Raw genomic sequence first — 19,394 nt, forward strand, 5'->3', positions numbered from 1 at the left:
TTCCTTTCAATAAATTTTATTGCTTCTTAGATGGATATTCTGGTTATACACAAATTCCTATTGCACCTGAAGACCAAGAAAAGACTACTTTTACATGTCCATATGGCACTTTTGCTTTTAGGAGAATGCTGTTTGGTTTGTGTAATGCACTTGCTACTTTTCAGCGGTGTATGATGGCAATTTTCCATGATATGATTGGAAATTTTATTGAAGTCTTTATGGAAGATTTTTTAGTTTTTGGTGTTTCTTTTGATAATTGTTTGGCTAATCTCTCTCGAGTTTTGCAGCGATGTGAAGACACTAATTTAGTATTAAATTGGGAAAAGTGTCATTTTATGGTGCATGAAGAAAGTGTGTTGGGTCATAAGGTTTCTGAAAGAGGAATTGAGGTGGATAGAGCAAAAGTTGAAGTAATGGAAAAATTACCACCTTCGATTACAGTTCAAGGAGTGAGAAGTTTCTTGGGGCATGCAGGGTTCTACAGAAGATTTATAAGAGATTTCTCTAAAATCACTAAGCCTCTTTGTAATTTGTTGATTAAAGATATACCATTTGAATTTACTAATGAGTGCTTATTTGCTTTTAACAGGATAAAGAAAGAATTGACTTCAGCACCTATCATGACTTCACCTGATTGGACTCTTCCTTTTGAATTGATGTGCGATGCTAGTGACTATGCAGTTGGAGCCGTATTGGGGTAGAGAAAAGACAAGAAATTGCATGTCATATATTATGCCAGTAGGACCTTAAATGATGCGCAATTGAATTATGCCACCACTGAAAAGGAGTTGTTAGCTATTGTTTTCGATTTTGATAAATTTAGATCATATCTTATAGGAGCTAAAACAATAGTATACATTGATCATTCTGCAATTAAATATTTGTTAGCAAAGAAAGATGATAAACCAAGGTTGATTAGATGGATTTTATTATTGCAGGAATTTGACTTGGAAATTAAAGATAAAAAAGGAGCTGAAAATTTAGTAGCTAACCATTTATCAAGACTTGAAAGGGAGAACGCTAATGAAGAGGAAAGTCTACTCATCAACGAATCCTTCCCTGATGAACAATTATATGCACTTCTAATTTCATCATCGCCATGGTATGCTGATTATGTGAATTATTTAGCAAGTGGTATTGTTCCTCATGATCTAACTTATCGACAGAAGAAGAAATTATTTTCTGAAGTGAAAAATTATTTTTGAGACGATCCATACTTATTTAAATATTGCTCTGATTAACTTATTAGAAGATGTGTGAATGAAGATGAGGTTGTTAGTGTGCTTACTCATTGTCATTCTTTAGAAACATGCGGTCACTTTGGACCCTCCAAAATAGCGGCTAAGGTGCTTCAAAGTGGTTTTTATTGGCCCACCATATTTAAAGATGCATATGCATTTGTTCATTCATGTGATAGGTGCCAAAGAACAGGTAATGTGTCTCGTAGGAATGAAATGCCTTCAACTAACATTTTAGAAGTTGAGTTATTTGATGTTTGGGGTATTGACTTTATGGGACCTTTTCCTTCATCATTTAAAAACCAATACATTCTGGTTGCTGTTGATTATGTTTCTAAATGGGTAGAAGCAGTTGCACTTCCTTCAAATGATTCTAAAAGTGTGATTAAGTTTTTTAAGAAGAATATCTTCTCTCGTTTTGGAGTTCCTAGGGCAATTATAAGTGATGGAGGTAAACATTTCTGTAATCGCTTACTAGATTCTTTACTAGCCAAATATGGGGTTACCCACAAGGTTGCTACACCGTACCATCCTCAAACTAGTGGCCAGGTAGAGATTTCTAACAGAGAAATTAAGAGCATATTAGAGAAAACAGTAAATACCTCTAGAAAAGATTGGTCTCATAAATTGGATGATGCATTATGGGCATATAGGACTGCATTTAAAACACCTATTGGTATGTCCCCTTATCGTCTAGTTTATGGAAAAACATGTCACTTGCCTGTGGAATTAGAGCATGAAGCATATTGGGCTATTAAATTTTTGAATTTTGATATGACTGCTTGCGGGAAGAAAAGATTGTTGCAACTAAATGAGATGGATGAGTTTAGATTGAATGCTTATGAGAATGTTAAGATTTATAAGGAGAGAACTAAGCAATGGCATGATAAGCATATTGTAAAGCGTGATTTTCAAATTGGTCAAATGGTGTTATTATATAATTCTTGTTTGAGATTATTTCTAGGAAAATTAAAATCACGATGGTCAGGCCCTTTTACTATCACTCGAATTTTTCCTCATGGTGCAATTGAAGTTCAACGTGGTGATAAAGTTTTCAAGATTAATGGACAACGTTTGAAGCCATACATCAATCAATGGAAGTCTAATTCCACAAAAGACTTCCATCCAACTCACTTGAAGACCAAAGCTCCAAAAGTCTAGCTTTAGACTATAAATTAAGCATGTCTTTTTTGTTTGTTTGTTTTGTCTCTTGATTTTGTCTCCTTGTTATTATTTCTTTTCTCATTGATTTTTTTTCTTTTTTTTTTTTTTGTAGGTTTGAAAGTAGGAGACAAAAAAAATTTTTGCGGGCATTTCTTCGCATTTCAGGGGAGTTTTTTCTTTCATGTTCTTTTGGTTCACATTGAGGACAATGTGTTAAATAAGTTTGGGGCATAACATTATTAATTGTTATGTGTTATTTTTGTTGCATATGTGTGTTTTGATGTGAAAATTTTGGTGGAGTTTATATCAAGTGCACATTTGGCCAATCCCAACTCCAAGCCTAAAAGAAATAAAAAATAAAAAAAAAATATGAAAGATAAAATAAATAAAACTTGTTATTTGGAATCATGATTTGTATTTGGATTCTTTATTGTGTTTAACACTGAGTCTCTGATTGGAATGAACAATATCTTATAAAGCAAGATTAATCATACTTGAGTTTTTATGATCGTTGAAATACATGTTCTTTGTGAAGTCATGTAAGTTGTGTGACTAGGCATGAAAGATAGATGTAATATTTTTTTTATGATTGTTCCCTTTGAGCTAGGCCTAAACAAGGTTTAAGTAAGTAGAGAGAATAATGCTAAGCGAGATAGAGAATAAAATGGTTTATATCAAGATTCTGCTCGAAAAAAAGGAGGTAAACTCTTGAAGTTAAATCTTTATTAAAATATTGTGTCGGTGGTTGTGACTCTGATTGTTTTGTTCTTTACTTATTTAGTTATTTTATTAACAAATCACATTCCGGGATTCTGGCGATTATCTGAGACTCTCTGAGCTTCGGCCTCTCTCTCTCTGGATCGAATTCGAATCCGAATCCATGGCTGCAGCATCCTTATCGTTTCTCTGTGGACCAAATTTATGCAGCCATAGCTCAAGAAAACAGACCCCGTTTTCGACCCCCGTGCCGGCGGGCTTCGGCGGGAATGCTAGGTCCGTCCGGAGAAAGAAACTCCGCCGGAGTTTGAGCGTGCTTGCTGTAACCGAGAGCTCCAGAAAATCCCAAGAAGGACAGAGCGAAGAAGAAGAGTCCATACCCTCCTGGGCTAAGCCGGGCTCCAACGAGCCTCCTCCTTGGGCTCGCGACGAAGCCGCTCGGACTGCGTCGCAACAGAGCTTCCAGATCCCCTTCGTCGTCTACTTGCTTGCCTCCGCCGTTACTGCCATAGCTGCCGTAAGCTCTCCGAACTCCTCAATTTTTTGTTTTAAAACCTAAATTATTTTGAACGTAGGGATAGTTATTTGTGATTGACCCAACCTCGTTGATTTGTAAGATGATGGAACCAGATTGTGCGGGTTTGCATCTTGAAGGGGCCACAACTGGATAATTAAGGTTGGAGTGTGGCCGACTGGTAATCTTGAATTGCGACGATTGTGAGAATTTTCATGTTTCAGGCCTCTTGAGAGTTTGTAGTTTTTCTATGCAAAAACTACAGTTAATGTATCATTCCATTACTGTGGAGTCGTGAACATAGGTGTTAAAGTTTTTGTGTAATTGATGTGTGATGTTGCTGGGAAGCTGGGATTCGGGGCAACACCTACCAATTTCCTGCAAACTTGGGTTTTTGTCCCCTGTCCCCTGGTATTAACTCTGATGGTCAAATTAGTGTGTGGTAATGAAAGAACGAGCAAAGAAGGACAAGAGTAGCAAGAAGGGTAGTAGTAAAATCTTACCTGCCGTTGAAGGATTTAGGGCTCTTATAGCCCACACAATAATGGTCCGAGCGTGATTTGCACTGGACCTTGGCATAAGGCATGAATATGCCCTCAAACTTTTCCCTTATAGCCATTTGACCCCCTCAACTTCAAAGTAGACCTAAACTTTCAATTTTACTGCAATCACACACCTCATCTCTCAAATGGGTGCGCGTGAAATACATGCACTTTATCTGTGGGTCGTTGGCTAGGGAGGGGGGAGGTGGATCGCTAGCTAGGGAGGCCAACGACCAGTGGGTTGGTTGGCCAAGCCAAGAGATGCGATGGCTTGGTGGGTCGGTCAGCCAAGGCGAGAGCAGTGATGGGTGGGTCGATCGGCCAAGGAAAGAGTAGTGATGGGTGGGTCGATTAGCGGCGTAAGGAAGGAGGAAACTGAGGTCGGTCGGCAACGCACATAAGATGCACCTCTATTGGTCGTCGATGCGAGGAAGCTCCGTTGGTCGATTGTCGTCCTCCCACCTCTGACCTCTATTTCCTCCTTCCTTGCATTGTCGACCGACCCACCCATCGTCGCTCTTGCCTTGGTTGATTGACCCACTAGCCAATCAAGAGACCCACCGGGCCATCATGTCTCTCGGCTTGATCGACTGACCCACTAGCCGTTGGCCTCCCTAGCCAGCGACCCACCTCCCCCGTCTCTTGCCGGCGACCCATAGACAGAGCGTGTGTATCTCACGCACACCCGTTTGAGAGATGAGGTGTGTGATTGTAGTAAAATTGAAAATTCAAGGGCATGATAGGGTCCACTTTGAAGTTGAGGGGGCCAAATAGCTATAAGGGAAAAGTTTGAGGGCATATTTATGCCTTATGCCCTAGGACCTTACTTGGGATGTGACCTTGAGTTACAATCAAGGCATGGTGTCAAGACTTTAACCCATGATAGGCCACGTGGCAGGTCTAAATGCCTTCCGAGTGGCCTTTATGATAGGCCACATGTCAATTTTCTACTGGTCTGTGTGTTCCCTCTTGATTGGTCCACATATTGCTCCGGGGTTGGCTGGTAGGTCACTTGATTACCTCCATCAATGTGCATAAACAAAGTCAGACCCAAACATTTCTCATAAACAAAGTCAGACCCAAACATTTCATTCTCACTTCTCTACGTCTTTGGGTTTGGGCTTTTAAATGAGTTGTTAATTAATAAGTTGACAATTCTGTGAATGAACTTACAGGGAGATAGAGATAGACAAAGGAGACAGAAAGAACATTGAGATGAACAGAAAAAGAACATGTCTTGTGTTTTGTTGAATGATCCAAACTGAATGCAAAGCCCTTATCTTATACTTGACCTTTGTTAGTTAACCAACAGATAACTTTCCCACTAACTGCCAGTGGCCCAATCTAACTAATTACAACATAAGCTAACTAATTATAACAAAAATGTAAGCTGCACCAGTCTATACAACACTGACCAAGTTCTAGACTATGTCTTCACAAATTCCATGAATGGCTGCAGATTGGATCTGTTTTTGAGTACGTGAATCAGAGGCCTGTTTTTGGAGTTTTGGGCTCAGACAGTGTTTTTTATGCTCCATTGCTTGGATTCTTCGCCTTTACTGGCATTCCCACTTCTGTAAGTTGTCTCAATTTTTTGTTTTCGCATCTGAGAATTCCATTCGTGTCAAGTATTTTGGATGAAATGGGGGCAGAGAGAGATGGAGACTCAAGTTTTTAATGAAAAGTTGTGAAATCCTCAGAAAGATTGTTTGATTTTGGGAAAATCCCAGAGATTTTCTTCAATCTGATTGACAACTAAACAAAAATCATTTCCTATAGAGTTCTTATACAAAAAATATCAAGAGAATGATATGAAGAAATGGCATTTTTTGCGACTACAACCCAGTCAAATGGGTGTTTTCTTTTATATGATCATTCATTAATGAGTTATATCATTCTATACGAAGATTTTGTTTAAAATTTTTGTTTGTATATCACTACGTGCAATTACATTATGAGATAATAAGTAAATGTCTGGATATGGCCTGGTCTATTGGAACTTTTGGATTGATTGTTACTTCTTTTAGCTAGCTAACCAGAGTGTTTAATACAGGCATTTTTGTGGTTCAAGTCTGTTCAAGTCGCTAACAAGGAAGCGGAGGAACAAGACCGGAGAGATGGCTATCTGTAGACTTGAACTCTCAGCCATTACCACTGAAAGTAAATCCCCTTATGGGCTTGTATAACCCATCATCTGTCAAACTCAATTCTAATTTTCCAAGGTACCCCAATGCTGCCCTATAAATGACTGCCTAACCTTCTGCCTTTCTCTGCTTTCTAGTCATAGATTGGATTGTTCATACGTAAGAAAATTGAAGTGTAGCACACTTTTAACCGTCATGCGTCCGTTGACTGTCACGAACATCAGCAAATGTGATATTCTTGCACAAACATCAGCATCTTTAGTAGACTTATTTCTGTAATTAGCTTGTCATGGACAATTGCGCATCCAACTAGTCGTTCTTAGATGAGACGCATTACCCACCTACAAAGTGACCAAAAACTGTGTACTTATTGAATCTGGGATTAGTACATATCCTATCAAGCACCAGCCATTGTTAACATAGGTGTAATTCTCTGCAGGGTTGGGAAGAAAGGGCCTTGTGCAGCTATAGTTTTGTCCTAGTTTTCATACTTGCCATTGTTTATCAGTCGTAGAGGCTATTCAGAAGTTTTTGCCTGTGGAAGAAAATTGTATCTAAATTACTATGTGATGTGTACCGCTTGTTCAGTTAAGAAGCCTTCCCTTAAATTGATGCAAGAAACCATCTTCCCTGTAGAAGTCTCCATGCCAAATCCTTGTTTAAGACTCAGGGTAGCACAAAAAAGTACAAGTTGATGCCCGAATCAGAGTATCTAAAATGAGGGCTTTCTGGGACGATCTGCTTTTTGCAAATTTACTGGATTTCTCTTTAGCTTGTCGTGCAGCAAACCAACCTAATTAGTTGCTGTAGATGTGCTTGAAATAAGGCTGGGAGAAATCCAACCAAATGGGGAGAGACTTTCAGACAAGCAACAAGTCTTGTAACTTCAGTTTAAGGTGGTTTGACTTTGATCCTCCAAGAATAAGACTGATCGATGTTTTGTGAGATGAGTGGATGGAATGAAAGAAACTTTTAACTAAGAGATACAAGAAAACCCGAAAGAAGAAAAGAAAATTCTTTGCAGGAAATTCTTAGGCGTGCATTAATTGCGTTAATAACCTTAGAAAAGATACGATCATAGTATAGATAATTGTCGAGTAGATTCTATATATCTTGATAACTCTAGTAAAATTAAAACTCGGTATGTTATTGTTTTTTGCAGTTATTGGATCATACATTGCTTGGAAAGTGAGAAGATATGTTCGACAATGTGCATGTACACTTGGGAATTATCACATGCCCAACATTATAACTAGGGCATGGACAAGGGCTAGCTTGAACTATGTATGATAGATAATATATGCGTGTAACAACTTATATGTGTAACGCCTTCTTTAATGCATGAGAATTTCCACTTTGTAAAGGTTGAGACATGAGAGTGATGTTTTTGCATATATGCAAGAATAAATGTGCTATTTTTCTTCTTGTTTCTTGGAACTCAAAACGGTGTGATGATAAAACTAAGATTGATTCTGAAGTGACGGTGATGATAAAACTAAGATTGTTTTGGAAGCAACATTGGTACATTGTGTAATATGAAGAGTGTTTCTTATAATGTAAGGGATATATATCATCTTTTTTATTATATAACATATTATTTACGTTGAACAAAATACTATTCAATACTAATGCTCTCAAGTAACATAGGAGCCTTGTGCAATTTTTGAGTATTTTGCATGATTTTTTGTCTTACATTGTTATAAGATATTAATTAGGAATATTGTTTTGGTATAAAATATATAAATTGCACGGAAATAAAAATGAAAAACAAATACATACAAAACAGAAATAGAGAAATGATATTTTTTAAAAAGTAAGAAAAGAAAATATAGAAAAATATGTAAATAAAAAAATATAAGGGTTTTTTTTATAAATATAATTTTAATATAAAAAATTATAAAAGTAATTATTTTATAAAAAATAAATATAAATTTCATAATACATTTAAATAAATATAAACATAAATTTTATTATTCATGAGTTATGATTTATTAATTAAAAGTAAATAATAAATTTAAAGAAATCAAATATATTATAAATAATAAATTTAAAATTTTATTTAAATTTAAAAATAAATAATAAATTTAAAAATTTTTAGTTAGAGACAAATTTTTTTTGCCTCTAACCTAGTTAATATTAAGAAATGGTCTTAAAATATTTTTAAAATTGTAGAAACAATTTAATTTTTTTTTTTTAGTGTTTTTTGATATTTTGATATAAGAAACATTTTGGAAATACGAAAATGGTATCCCCAAAGTATTCTCGAAGTATTTTTGCACATTTATTTGATGACTATCTTCCATCAAATAGAACATGAGGAAATTGTCTCTTGGGGTTGTCAAGTTCGAATCTATTCTTTGCACAATCATTATGCATCAGACTCGTATTTATCTCTTTTACTGAAATTCAAGAGATCAAGCGATGAGAATCCCGCAAGAAGAGCATCCCAAGAACATGAAAAAATTAGGAAAAATATATACTTACATCATGTTGGAATAAATTTGATGGACTAAATAAGGTGAAATTTTCATTTGATTCTTGTATTTACAAAAAATATATATATATATATATATTGTCTATAAAAACAAGGGTGGAATGGGAATAAATATGATAAATCTTAATATTATAATTTATGAATGGTGACTGGCGGTGAGTGTACTTTATTAAACAAAAACCAAAAAAAAAGGGTTGGTTCTTCTTGGGTTGTTCATAGACCTCAACGCCCATATGGGAATCCTTATGAATTAGACAAAAGTCAAGTTGGCGCCCCCTAAGCATCTCTTATTATTCCTAAGATTCTTCTAACCGGCACTAATTAATGGCGGCATATTACTTCTTAATTAACTTCTCTAATCTATTAATTAATTAATTAATTATATACTATGATTGTCCCTTTAAGATGGAATTTGGAAGCCACACTCCCATTTCCATGGATTCTTCTCTGAGTCAGACCCCCCGCCACCCGGCTTGTGCTCACCACGAGCTTCGGCTTCCCGCCGCACACCATGACAACAACCCCACATCGACACCAATGTCCAACCCACTGCAACGCGCTCAGTGGCTCCGGGCCGCCATACTCGGCGCCAACGACGGCTTGCTCTCCACCACCTCACTCATGCTCGGCGTCGGCGCCGCCAAGGAGAACAGGCGCTCCGTCATCCTCTCCGGGATCGCCGGAGCCGTTGCCGGCGCCTGCAGCATGGCTGTCGGGGAGTTTGTCTCTGTCTCCACCCAAAGAGATATCCACAGGGCAACAGCAGCCGGCAGCAGCCATTCTAGTTCGGAGCCAACCAAGCCATGCCCAGTCACCGCCGTCTTAATCGATATTGCTAACCCCGCCGGGGCTAGCCGGCCCATGTCGCCGGCCATGACAGGCAACCAAAAATCGCCGCCATCAGCCGCTACGCCGGAACGAAAGTCGCCGCTCATCCTCCACCTGGCCAGGTCCCCCGCCATGAAAGTCATAGCAGAAGGTCGTTAAATTGAAATCCTAAATTCATTATTCAGATGCATTTTTATTGAAAAATTATGGGTTCTTGACGCAGATGAAGCAAAGATGGCGGGAAACCAAGATGACGGGGATGGAGGGCTGCCGAACCCATACAAGGCTGCGGCAGCGTCAGCCTTGGCATTTCTAGCGGGATCGATCGTTCCTTTTCCGCCGGCGATGCTCATTGCTCATAACGAGAGTAGGATGGTGGCGATCGTGGCGGTGACGACGGTTGCTCTGGCGGTTTTCGGGGCTGTCGGGGCTTACGCCGGCGGGTCTCCGGTGAGAGTATCTGCGGTTAGGGTTCTGCTTGGAGGGTGGGCTTCCATGGCCATAGCTTATGGTTTGCTTAAGGCTTTGGACAAGGATCACGCAGAGGACCATGAAGCCTGATAAGTGATATTTGCTTATTTTAAATAAGATATATATATATATATATAAATACATATACATGTACATATGAATATCTTGCAACTAGGCTTACGATTTTGTTATATTGTTCGCATTGAACAATATAATATTTCGTAGACGTGGAATTGAGAGAGAGCGGGAAACCCACACACCCACCCCTGTTAGTTCCCATCGAACAACATATCATTTCTCAATAGAATTATGTATAAATATATGAGTTTTATAAATATTATTATTATATAATATTTCACGTGTTAAATTAGCATAAACACTCTCTAAAATCAATTTTACATGTTTGATAAAATTATATTTAATTGAGTTAATTTGAACTTAATCATTAAAATTAAAAAGATTAGATAAAATTATAAATTCACAAAAGAATTAAATTATTTTCATAATTAGTCCATATTTTAAATGTGTCACTTATATCTTTTTCATGAATATCTTTTTATACTTAAAATCTCTAATTTTGACAAATACCTAATTATTTGGGTAGTATTGTGGTATGATCAAAATGTTTATAATTAATAATTGAGGCATGATTAAGGGGGTGTTTAGCGGTTTGGTTGGATCGCTTATAAGTTTTTACTGGAGTTTAAACATTGTATAACTTATTTTATTACAAGTTCGTTAAAAATTAAAAAGATTAAATGATGTTGAACTTATAAACTGTTTTAACAGTGTTTTGAATAAGCTACCCCTCTTTTTCAAATAAACTGTTGGTGGCTTGTTTCATTGACTAAGTCAATTACAAATTTATCCTAAAATAATTTGCATATTTATAACTCTCTATTCATTAAAACATTACACTATTTCATCATTTCTCATCTCTTTCTTTAGTCACCTCGTCCATTGCTGACTTTCATCATCATCGCCTCCAACCTTGTATTGTCACTTGAATTTCCTCGTTCATTGCCACATTCTACTTCTAGGTCTGCCGTAGTCTCCAGCCATCATTGCTTTCTTTTGTCGTTGTCCTTATTCTATTTTAATTATATATATAATACATATATATTACCTTAACATATATACATATATATATATTAATATCTATTGTATTAATATATTTAACATTTTTATAAATTAAATTTAAATTTAAACATAAAATATTATATTAACATATTTTTTTAATAATTATATATAATTTATCAATATTTAATAATAAAAATTTTATAAATTATACATTAATTTATAATTTATTTTTATTAAAAATTAATATTTTTATAAATTTTATTTATATCATTCAACAATATATCTATTTTAATCTTTTTATTAATTTTTGATAATTTATTAATTTTTTTAAATTAAATATATTATTATATAAATAATAACTTAAAATACATTTATTCAAATATTTTACCAACTTAAAATTAACAAACTTTTAAACTTTACACAATTTATAAGTAAAAAGACTTAAAAAGCTCTTAAAAAAAAAAAAGAGTAAGCCAAACAGCGTCTAAGTTAAGAATAGCATTGAGATTGAATTAAGCCATAGTTAATTAATGCAAATGATTGAATGATAATGAAGAAATCAAGGATTTGTCAGCTGACCTACAATTTTGGATCATCCTCCTGGCGGGGATTTGGATTCGGATTCGGATTCCCATCTCAGAGCAAGCGCTTCCACCACTCCCGCGAAGCTATCGAACCTCCGGCTCACCACATCCACGCCCACTCCCAACCGTTCTGCTCCGGCCGCCGTGACCGGGCCATGCGCCGCCACTACCAGTTCGGGACATCTCCGCTTCACCGTCTCCCAATCCAAGCCCTTCTCCTTCAGGCTCTTCAACAGCCCCTCTACCTCTCCGGTGCTGCTGAACACCACCGCGTTCAGGCCACCGCCGTACTCGCTCCTCCTCACTATTGGCTCCGCGCTCTCCGCCCCCGCCCACCGCGTCTCGTACGCCTCCGCCCTGACCGGAATCCAGCCCTTCCCGGTGAGTTCCCGGAGGAAGTCCGGCACCACCGGCGGCTCCTCCAGGCCCACCACCAGGGGAACCGGACAGAGCACGCTCCGCCCTAGCCCTGCTCCCAGCGACTCCGCAAGACCGGCCGGCGTGGAGATGGGAGGGATTAAGACCTTGATTCGGTCGGAATTGTGGCAGAGTCCGCCGACCAACGCCTCGTCGAGAAGCTCCGCGTCCTTGCCGAGGGCGGCGATCGTGAAGGCCTCGCCCGCCGGGGCTAGCGGGGGGTTGTCGAGGGTGGCTAGGGCTTCGGAGAAAGCCGAAATCCCAGATCTGGAAGTGAAGGCTATGGCGGCGAAGCGGTCGAGAGGGGGAGTAGCTTGATCGCCACTGGGGTAGGAGAGGTGGAGACGAATGGAGGCCTCAGTGTGGGGCGTGGTTTGGACCAGGACGGTGGGGCACCAGAGGGGTTGCCAGCCATGGAGGCGGAGGAGGTGGGAGAGTCTGGGCGCGTAGTTTTGAGGCGTCGTGAAAGCGACGACTCGATTGGCGGCGGCGCTGATGCTGCCGGGGAGAGATGGGGGTGAGGGATGGCAGTTAATTTTGGGAAGTCGGGGGCTGTTTCTTGTTCCGGCAGCCGCTGGCAGAGGAACCGCCATTGTTATTGTTCACTTGGAGTGGGATTGAAGAGACGCCTATTTGGATTTTGGTATTTACATGCTGCCCCAAACTAAGAGACTGTTTGGCTTACCGTTTTACTTCGTAACTTACGAACTTGTTTAGCATATGTAAAACTTAAAAGTTATATAATATTTAAGTTGATAATGTATTTAAATAAATATATTTTAAATTATTAATTATATAATTATATATTTAATTTGAAAGAATTGATAACCTATTCAAATTTGATAAAAAGATAAAATAAATATATTGTTGAGTAATATAAATAAAATTTATAAAAATATTAAATATATTAATTTAATATATATTTATATATAGTGAACGAAATCATAGATAGGGACAACAATGACTATAATGGAGACAACGACAATGGGCTAAAGACAACGGATTGGGGTGATAGTGATAAGGCAAATTGAGGACAATGTTGGATTATGAATGATGATGACGAACATGGAAGAGGCGGACAACATCACCAGACATGAAAGAAGAGGCGACAAAAAAGATAGAAAGGAAATAGATAGAGTTGTAAATACTTGGAATGTTTGAGGATAAATTTGTCATTTACTTAGTTAGTGCAATAATCTCCTTAGAGCTTATTTGGAAAAATTGGGTGGGGAGAGAGCTTTTTGAATAAATTACTAAAATAGTTTAAAAATTGAGTCGAGTTTAAACTCTTAAATTTTAATAAAAGCGTAACAAAATAAGTTATATAATTTATAAACTAAAAAAATAGGTTATAAGTGGTTAGACCGATAAGCCAAACACCATCTCAGAAATCATTTTTAGATTATATATATATATATATGTATTAATATATGTGGGTTAAGCCTAATTAAATGCAACTAGAGGCGATAATTGAGAATAATTACATTCTAATAAATTATTTAATAAAATATAAAATTGAAGTGTTAAATAAGTTATTATATTTTGATTTTAGGTTAAATTGACTATTATATTTTAAAAAATTGTTAAATAAGGTATTGTAATATCATAATTAACATCAATTTGATTACTATACTTTAAAAGTGACAAATAAGTGATTGAATTTCAAACTTAAGAGTTACTTTAGTTATTATTATAAAAGTTTTCTTAACATTATTCAATGGCATTAAACAATGTCAACTTACTTTATCCCAACTTAAAATAGTAACACATACTAAAAACTTAAATCCAACCCAAATTTAGATTCTAAAAATTCAATACAGCTATAATTTATGTCTTTTTTAAAATCAAACTTGATAATCAATAAATCTCAAAAATAAACTAGGTATTAACTTTAAATTAATTGATTAATTTTTAAATCACAACATATCTTATTATCAATACATTTTAATAAAAAAATATATTAAAATTTTGTATTTAAATTCTTATTATCAAAACATTCTCAAAATCAAATTCAACAAAATTTATAATAATATTTTTATAAAATTATAAATAAATTTATTAATATATTTATAAATAAATTTATTCACGAACTTTTAATCAAATTTACTCACAAACCTTTAATCGAGCACTTTTAATCAAATTTGCTCACAAACCTCTAATCAAGCAACTCGCAAAATAATAATCCAAACTTTACTGGTATGAAACTTGGCTCTTATACCCATGTTTGGTGTAAATAAGAAAATTAGTAATAAATTTTAAATTAAAAACTTGTTTTACATGTAAAATATTTTTATATTTTCTTATTTTCTTTTTCAACCAAACACCAAAAATTAAAAAAAAAAAAACATTTTAAACCTAAACAAAGAATCCAAAATATGAAAAGAGAGAAATTTCACAGTACAATAACTCTTCACCAAAACTTAGATGTTATGATAAAGATATTATTAAAATTCTAGACTCTATACTCAGTCAAATGCACATATTTTCACGGGTCAAGAATTATCATCACTCATAAGACACCTGAAAAGAACAACACAAAAAAGACTAAACTCGACCAATGCACATATTTACATGTTTTATGAACTATTGCAGGTACCAATGCCCACGGGACGACACAGGCTTGAGGAGTCTCATTCATAAGACATCCAAAAAAAACCAACACAAGAAAGAGTAAAGAAAGGGGAGAGAGGAGTGGAGCATAGAGAGTAGTTCAAATGTTGCAAAAGAAGAGTGAAAATTACACAGTTCCTAGTACCAATTTGATACCTTTGATTATAAAGGGCTGAAGTCTAAATTAGCTAGAGATGTACCATTTTCCCTAATCCTTCAACTTAAGCCTGATAGATAGAACACATCTTCCATGGCATTCAGTATTTCATCAAAAGAACTAATACAAGTCTCTGCAAAAGAGTACGATATGAACCAATTTATGGCAAATAGGTCGATGAGTCGCACAAACCAAAAGAACCAAATTTGGATTAAAATGCCCAACACTGGAGAGCGATGGCTCCCGGAGCAAACTGACTCCCAAGAGGCTGCGTTTAACGTGCCATTTTCAGTATCCAAGGGAGCCGACAGAAGGTAGTCCAGAAAAAAGGTGGTCTCGACCATCACTCTCGCCGCTATCCATCATCCTTTCACCAGTGCTGTGGGCGAACAATTCGACTTCTTGTTTCCCAAGCTTCTGCACGTCCTCAGGTGAAAGTATTTTGATATACCAAACGTTATTTACAAACTCCCTGCGCATGATCAATAGCCAGTTTACAAGGAGGCAGAATGTGGATGACAGCTAAAATTGTTCATTACTTTCCACAATGATGGCAGACTTGACAGCTAAATAAACAAGAAGCATGGACCGGGGCACAACATGATACAAATACATATCAATCAGGATACAGAATGAGAATATAATTTTGTATATTCACATGAAAACTATGTCTTAGGTCAAATTTTTACATTAAAATATGTTTATACGTTTTTATAGTCAGTACCACACAATACATGTATTGGGAAAGAAGGATGAATAACAAGTATTTTAACGTCCGTTAAGAAGATTTCTAGGTCAAATCCACTTTATTTTATTCTCAGCATTGTATCCCAATTCCTACAAACTTCCTATGTCCTTAATGTATGCCTACCTAATAAAATGCACACAACCACCTCATTTAGAGTGTTGCACTCATGTCTGACATGTATTAGACATGGATATTGTCAAACAGCATACTAAATAGTGTATCTTAATTTTTTAATGTTATTTTTATTTTTAGACATACATGACATGGGATATTATAACCGAACAGATGATATGATTATAAATAAAAATAATTGAAGAACTAACCTAGTAAAAAAATAACAATTGAAGAATTATAATTCATGTGGGTGACCCTACAAAATAAGAATACGGTTTATGATGGTCATGATCATAATTATTATTTTTGGACATGTCTCTGACACGTCTATGACTTGAATACGCAATAGACACAACACTTCTTATGTCGAATAATGTATATATTATCATTATTATGGCTGTAATGATATTATTATCATGTTAGCAGAATGATATTTTTTCATTAGTTTCATATATATTATCATTATAGAAGAAACAGTATTTTCAAATTGTATCTGTAACACTTTCTTAATAATTATCATCATTATGAAACAGTTCCATGTTAAATCAAGGTTAAGAAGTGGACACCAATTAGATTAATAACTTAAAAGTTATGTCAAAAAGTACCAAATACTTACTCCCATGGGTCGTCTCCAAGGAGAAGCACATCATTCTCCCTGTCAACAAATACAAGCTGCCAGCCTGATCTCTGAGGGTCTTCTAGCAACCCCTTAATCCCGAACATCTGACCCAGCTCCTCTCGCAGCTCATGGTAGCTGTTGAACCGAGTGATGTCCAGTGATCGCCCGACCGATCCCGACTTATAAACCTGTCCATGCACAAAACATCATCCAGAATGCAGGCAAAGGTGTTGACATACACAATGTATTCTATGATTTTCACCTTAACAAATGTCTGGGAAGGATTAGGTGAGTCAATTTGTGCTGCACCATGCAAATCAGTAGACTCTTGGATACCATACAGAGAACCCTGAAATGCGGAAGCCCCTAATGGCATTGAGGATGCATCAGTACTAGCTGAAGAAGTACCAATACTGGAAAGTGTGGCGGGGAGGAGGAGTCCAGAGTCAATATCAGAACCAAAATGGGCATGGTTCCGGGCATCCAAGCTAGAATTTTCCTGCTCCACAGCAGTGTCTTTCCAGGGATATGGTGGAAGTGACACTGTGTTGGCAGAAGCATTCACAGCAGAATGGGTGAACTTTGATACCCATGATTGTTGAGAAGGTTCACTAAGCATGGACTGACCAGTTCTTGAGAAATTGAAAAGATTTCCACTTCCTTCAGTGCTCGAGCCCATCATATTCTGTATACCAGGAGTGACAGATGTTGAAAATTTTGCATTTGAATCTGCTAAGTCCGTTTTTGAAAATGAAGGAGATGGAATATTAGACTGATGCCTCAGCTGGAGCTGATCATTTAAGAAGGCATCCTGGTAATTACGCTGCTGCGGTTGTTCATCTAGTTCACTGGTAACTTGCTGCTGAATATGCCTAGGCATGTTCTCTGGTAGAGACTGGTTTTGTGGTTGGGCAACATGTGAGGGAATTGGTGGCTGAATTATTTGCTGCTGCAGCAATGGATTTTGGCTGCCAGAATGTTGAAGGTATTGAAATGGTTGCTGCAACTGCAAAAATTGTGGTTTCAGAGAATCTCCACCTCCTATATTCTGCAAACCGGCTGCTAAGATGGCTTGGTACTGCTGATTAAGATCATTTCTGAGAAATGTTGCATCCACTCTCTGCTGAGCCCAGGGAAACATACCAACATTCTGAAAGTTGACTGAATTAAGTCCTTGCTCTCCAGTTTCACCTCTTAACCATGCCATGCCATTAAGTGCACCACTTTCTCTGCCATCTGTAAAACAAGCATAGAGAGAAAAACAAATTTCTTTTAGAGGGGGAGAGGGGCTTTTTTGCAGAGGCTGCTATAGCATATCCTATTCGTGACTTTCTGAGGTATATAGGCCATTCATTTTGATATTAAAAATAAATGAAGATCCAAACAAATAATAACCAATGGAGCCTTCCCTACCAACAATAAGCAAGAGAAGCTGAAAGAATCTGCCACAATATAAAATTGTATTGGGAGGTCACTTCTACTTCGGATACCTAAGAAGCACATATACTTTTAAGGTGTCATGTCATGTAGAACATTTCCATTCAGCTAATAATTCCAAAGATGCATAGGTAGGTGGTTTATAAGTATCCTATTATTTTAATTGTTTCCGAAGTCCAAAAGTTACCAGACTACTGGGAGACACCAATACCATAGGGAGATCAATTGTGTCCATCACTTCAATAAATTAGACTCAAATTATAACTTTAAACAAATAAATTAAAATCAATTATATTAAAGGGGCACCCTAGTGCTCCAAGCTCCCTACCTTATAAGGGTCAGAAGATAGTTGTTTGTGCATAAAGCCTCCCTTACTTTGCAAATAGATTATTTCCTCATGACCCTTTAGTCACAAATGGTCAACCTTATTGTTGCAACTAAGGTTCACCCTCTTGAAATCAATCATATAAAAGGGTGTTTTTAATGCATGAGGCTATCCTCTTTATCACAAACTTCATGGATACAACATACAAGCAATGAAATCTTACAAATAGGAGCCATGTGCACAAGCAAGCAGGATGAAATGAGAATGTCTTGTGGAGGGACAAATTGAAACATCAGCTTTTGTTTTACGTAGTCTAGATATTAAAATACAAAGATTAAATCAGACAAAATAAATTCCCCGAGCAGAAATAAAAAAAAAAAAAAAGAAGAAAAAAACATGTAATTAGAACTCACCCTGCTTAGCAAGAAAGGAACTACTCTCAACCTAAATTGAATCATTTTTTAGGTTTACAGTCAAATGCATGCAGCAATAATGTTTCCGCCAACCTTGGTTTGTTATGCAATCTCTATATGCATGCAGCAATAATGTTACCACCAATCTTGGTTTGTTATACGATCTCTTTTATGCAGCCCTGAAGAAATGTGATAGTTCAAACATTTAAGCAATTGCAGGTACCTTGAAAAGATGAAGCACCAGGATACCAAGGATGTCTCAGCCTGAGAGGAAAGAGTGACGGATACATGGGAAAAGTTGTCAAAGGTTCAATTTCCCACAAGGATACCCGTGGCTGCCTCTCACCTGCAGTTGACTCATCCCAGCCAACCTAAATTGAAAGGACAATAAACAGAAAATTGATACAAGGAAGTTAATAACATTCAAACAACAGATTTTCTCACATCCTATCCTCACCCTAGAAGCTAATTTCCATGCTGTCATTGACAAAGCTTACGGCAAAAATGTTTATGAAATAAAAAGAAACCAAGACATAATAAACCTAACTCCAATCTGCTAACAAAAAGTTAAAGTCCATGATTAAAAATCAATATGTTGAAAACCTTAATGCATGTGATGCAGGGTTTATGCCTATGGTTTACAGCCCTAAGAGATAAAATCCAAATAGCAGTAGAAGTCAAGTAATCACAACAAAACTGCTGTAAGGCTAAATGTAGAGTTTATGCAAAATGGTGGCATTTGCACTAGACTCGTCAAAATACAATATTATTGAACCAA

General features: G+C 36.7%; 5 protein-coding genes across 18 annotated transcripts in view; 3 read left to right on the forward strand and 2 right to left on the reverse strand.

Moving 5' to 3' along the window:
• The first annotated feature begins 3,195 nt into the window (after positions 1–3,195).
• LOC127800770 (uncharacterized) lies at positions 3,196–7,745 on the forward strand. 4 transcript variants are annotated; one of them, XR_008022842.1, is made up of 5 exons: positions 3,196–3,636; positions 5,635–5,751; positions 6,229–6,397; positions 7,092–7,215; positions 7,482–7,745. XR_008022842.1 is itself a non-coding variant. In XM_052335571.1 (4 exons), exons 1-3 carry the CDS (start codon positions 3,283–3,285, stop codon positions 6,304–6,306), a joined length of 549 nt encoding a protein of 182 aa, XP_052191531.1. In that variant the 5' UTR covers positions 3,196–3,282; the 3' UTR covers positions 6,307–6,335; positions 7,482–7,745. The 4 variants fall into 4 exon arrangements, 1 of the variants encoding a protein (XP_052191531.1); XR_008022843.1 differs by lacking the exons at positions 7,092–7,215; positions 7,482–7,745 and adding an exon at positions 6,759–7,054; XM_052335571.1 differs by lacking the exon at positions 7,092–7,215 and having other exon boundaries at positions 6,229–6,335.
• A 1,338-nt stretch (positions 7,746–9,083) lies between these two features.
• Positions 9,084–10,383, forward strand: LOC127800772 (vacuolar iron transporter homolog 3-like). The gene has a single exon (XM_052335572.1). The coding sequence runs from the start codon at positions 9,876–9,878 to the stop codon at positions 10,200–10,202; it is 327 nt and encodes a 108-aa protein (XP_052191532.1). The 5' UTR covers positions 9,084–9,875; the 3' UTR covers positions 10,203–10,383.
• Positions 9,219–9,800, forward strand: LOC127800769 (vacuolar iron transporter homolog 2-like). Its single transcript, XM_052335570.1, has one exon. It carries the CDS (start codon positions 9,219–9,221, stop codon positions 9,798–9,800), a length of 582 nt encoding a protein of 193 aa, XP_052191530.1.
• Positions 10,384–10,975: 592 nt separating the features above from the next.
• On the reverse strand, positions 10,976–12,889 carry LOC127800081 (uncharacterized). 2 transcript variants are annotated; one of them, XM_052334500.1, is made up of 2 exons: positions 11,776–12,889; positions 10,976–11,203 (listed from the first exon to the last, which is right to left on the reverse strand). In XM_052334500.1, exon 1 carries the CDS (start codon positions 12,784–12,786, stop codon positions 11,785–11,787), a length of 1,002 nt encoding a protein of 333 aa, XP_052190460.1. In that variant the 5' UTR covers positions 12,787–12,889; the 3' UTR covers positions 10,976–11,203; positions 11,776–11,784. The 2 variants fall into 2 exon arrangements, with proteins under 2 accessions (XP_052190460.1, XP_052190459.1); XM_052334499.1 differs by having other exon boundaries at positions 11,772–12,889.
• A 1,996-nt stretch (positions 12,890–14,885) lies between these two features.
• Positions 14,886–19,394, reverse strand: part of LOC127799414 (auxin response factor 8-like) — a 38,613-nt gene continuing 34,104 nt past the window's right edge. For all 10 annotated transcript variants that reach the window (XM_052333436.1, XM_052333435.1, XM_052333432.1 and 7 more), the window contains exons 11-14: positions 18,840–18,987; positions 16,704–17,677; positions 16,439–16,629; positions 14,886–15,432 (exon numbers count right to left, since the gene is read on the reverse strand). In XM_052333436.1, coding sequence (XP_052189396.1) covers positions 15,249–15,432; positions 16,439–16,629; positions 16,704–17,677; positions 18,840–18,987 — 1,497 coding nt within the window. In that variant the 3' untranslated portion in view covers positions 14,886–15,248. The remainder of the gene's footprint in view (positions 15,433–16,438; positions 16,630–16,703; positions 17,678–18,839; positions 18,988–19,394) is intronic.

The sequence above is a fragment of the Diospyros lotus genome, chromosome 4 (assembly GCF_014633365.1).
Source record: "Diospyros lotus cultivar Yz01 chromosome 4, ASM1463336v1, whole genome shotgun sequence".
Lineage (NCBI taxonomy): Eukaryota > Viridiplantae > Streptophyta > Magnoliopsida > Ericales > Ebenaceae > Diospyros > Diospyros lotus.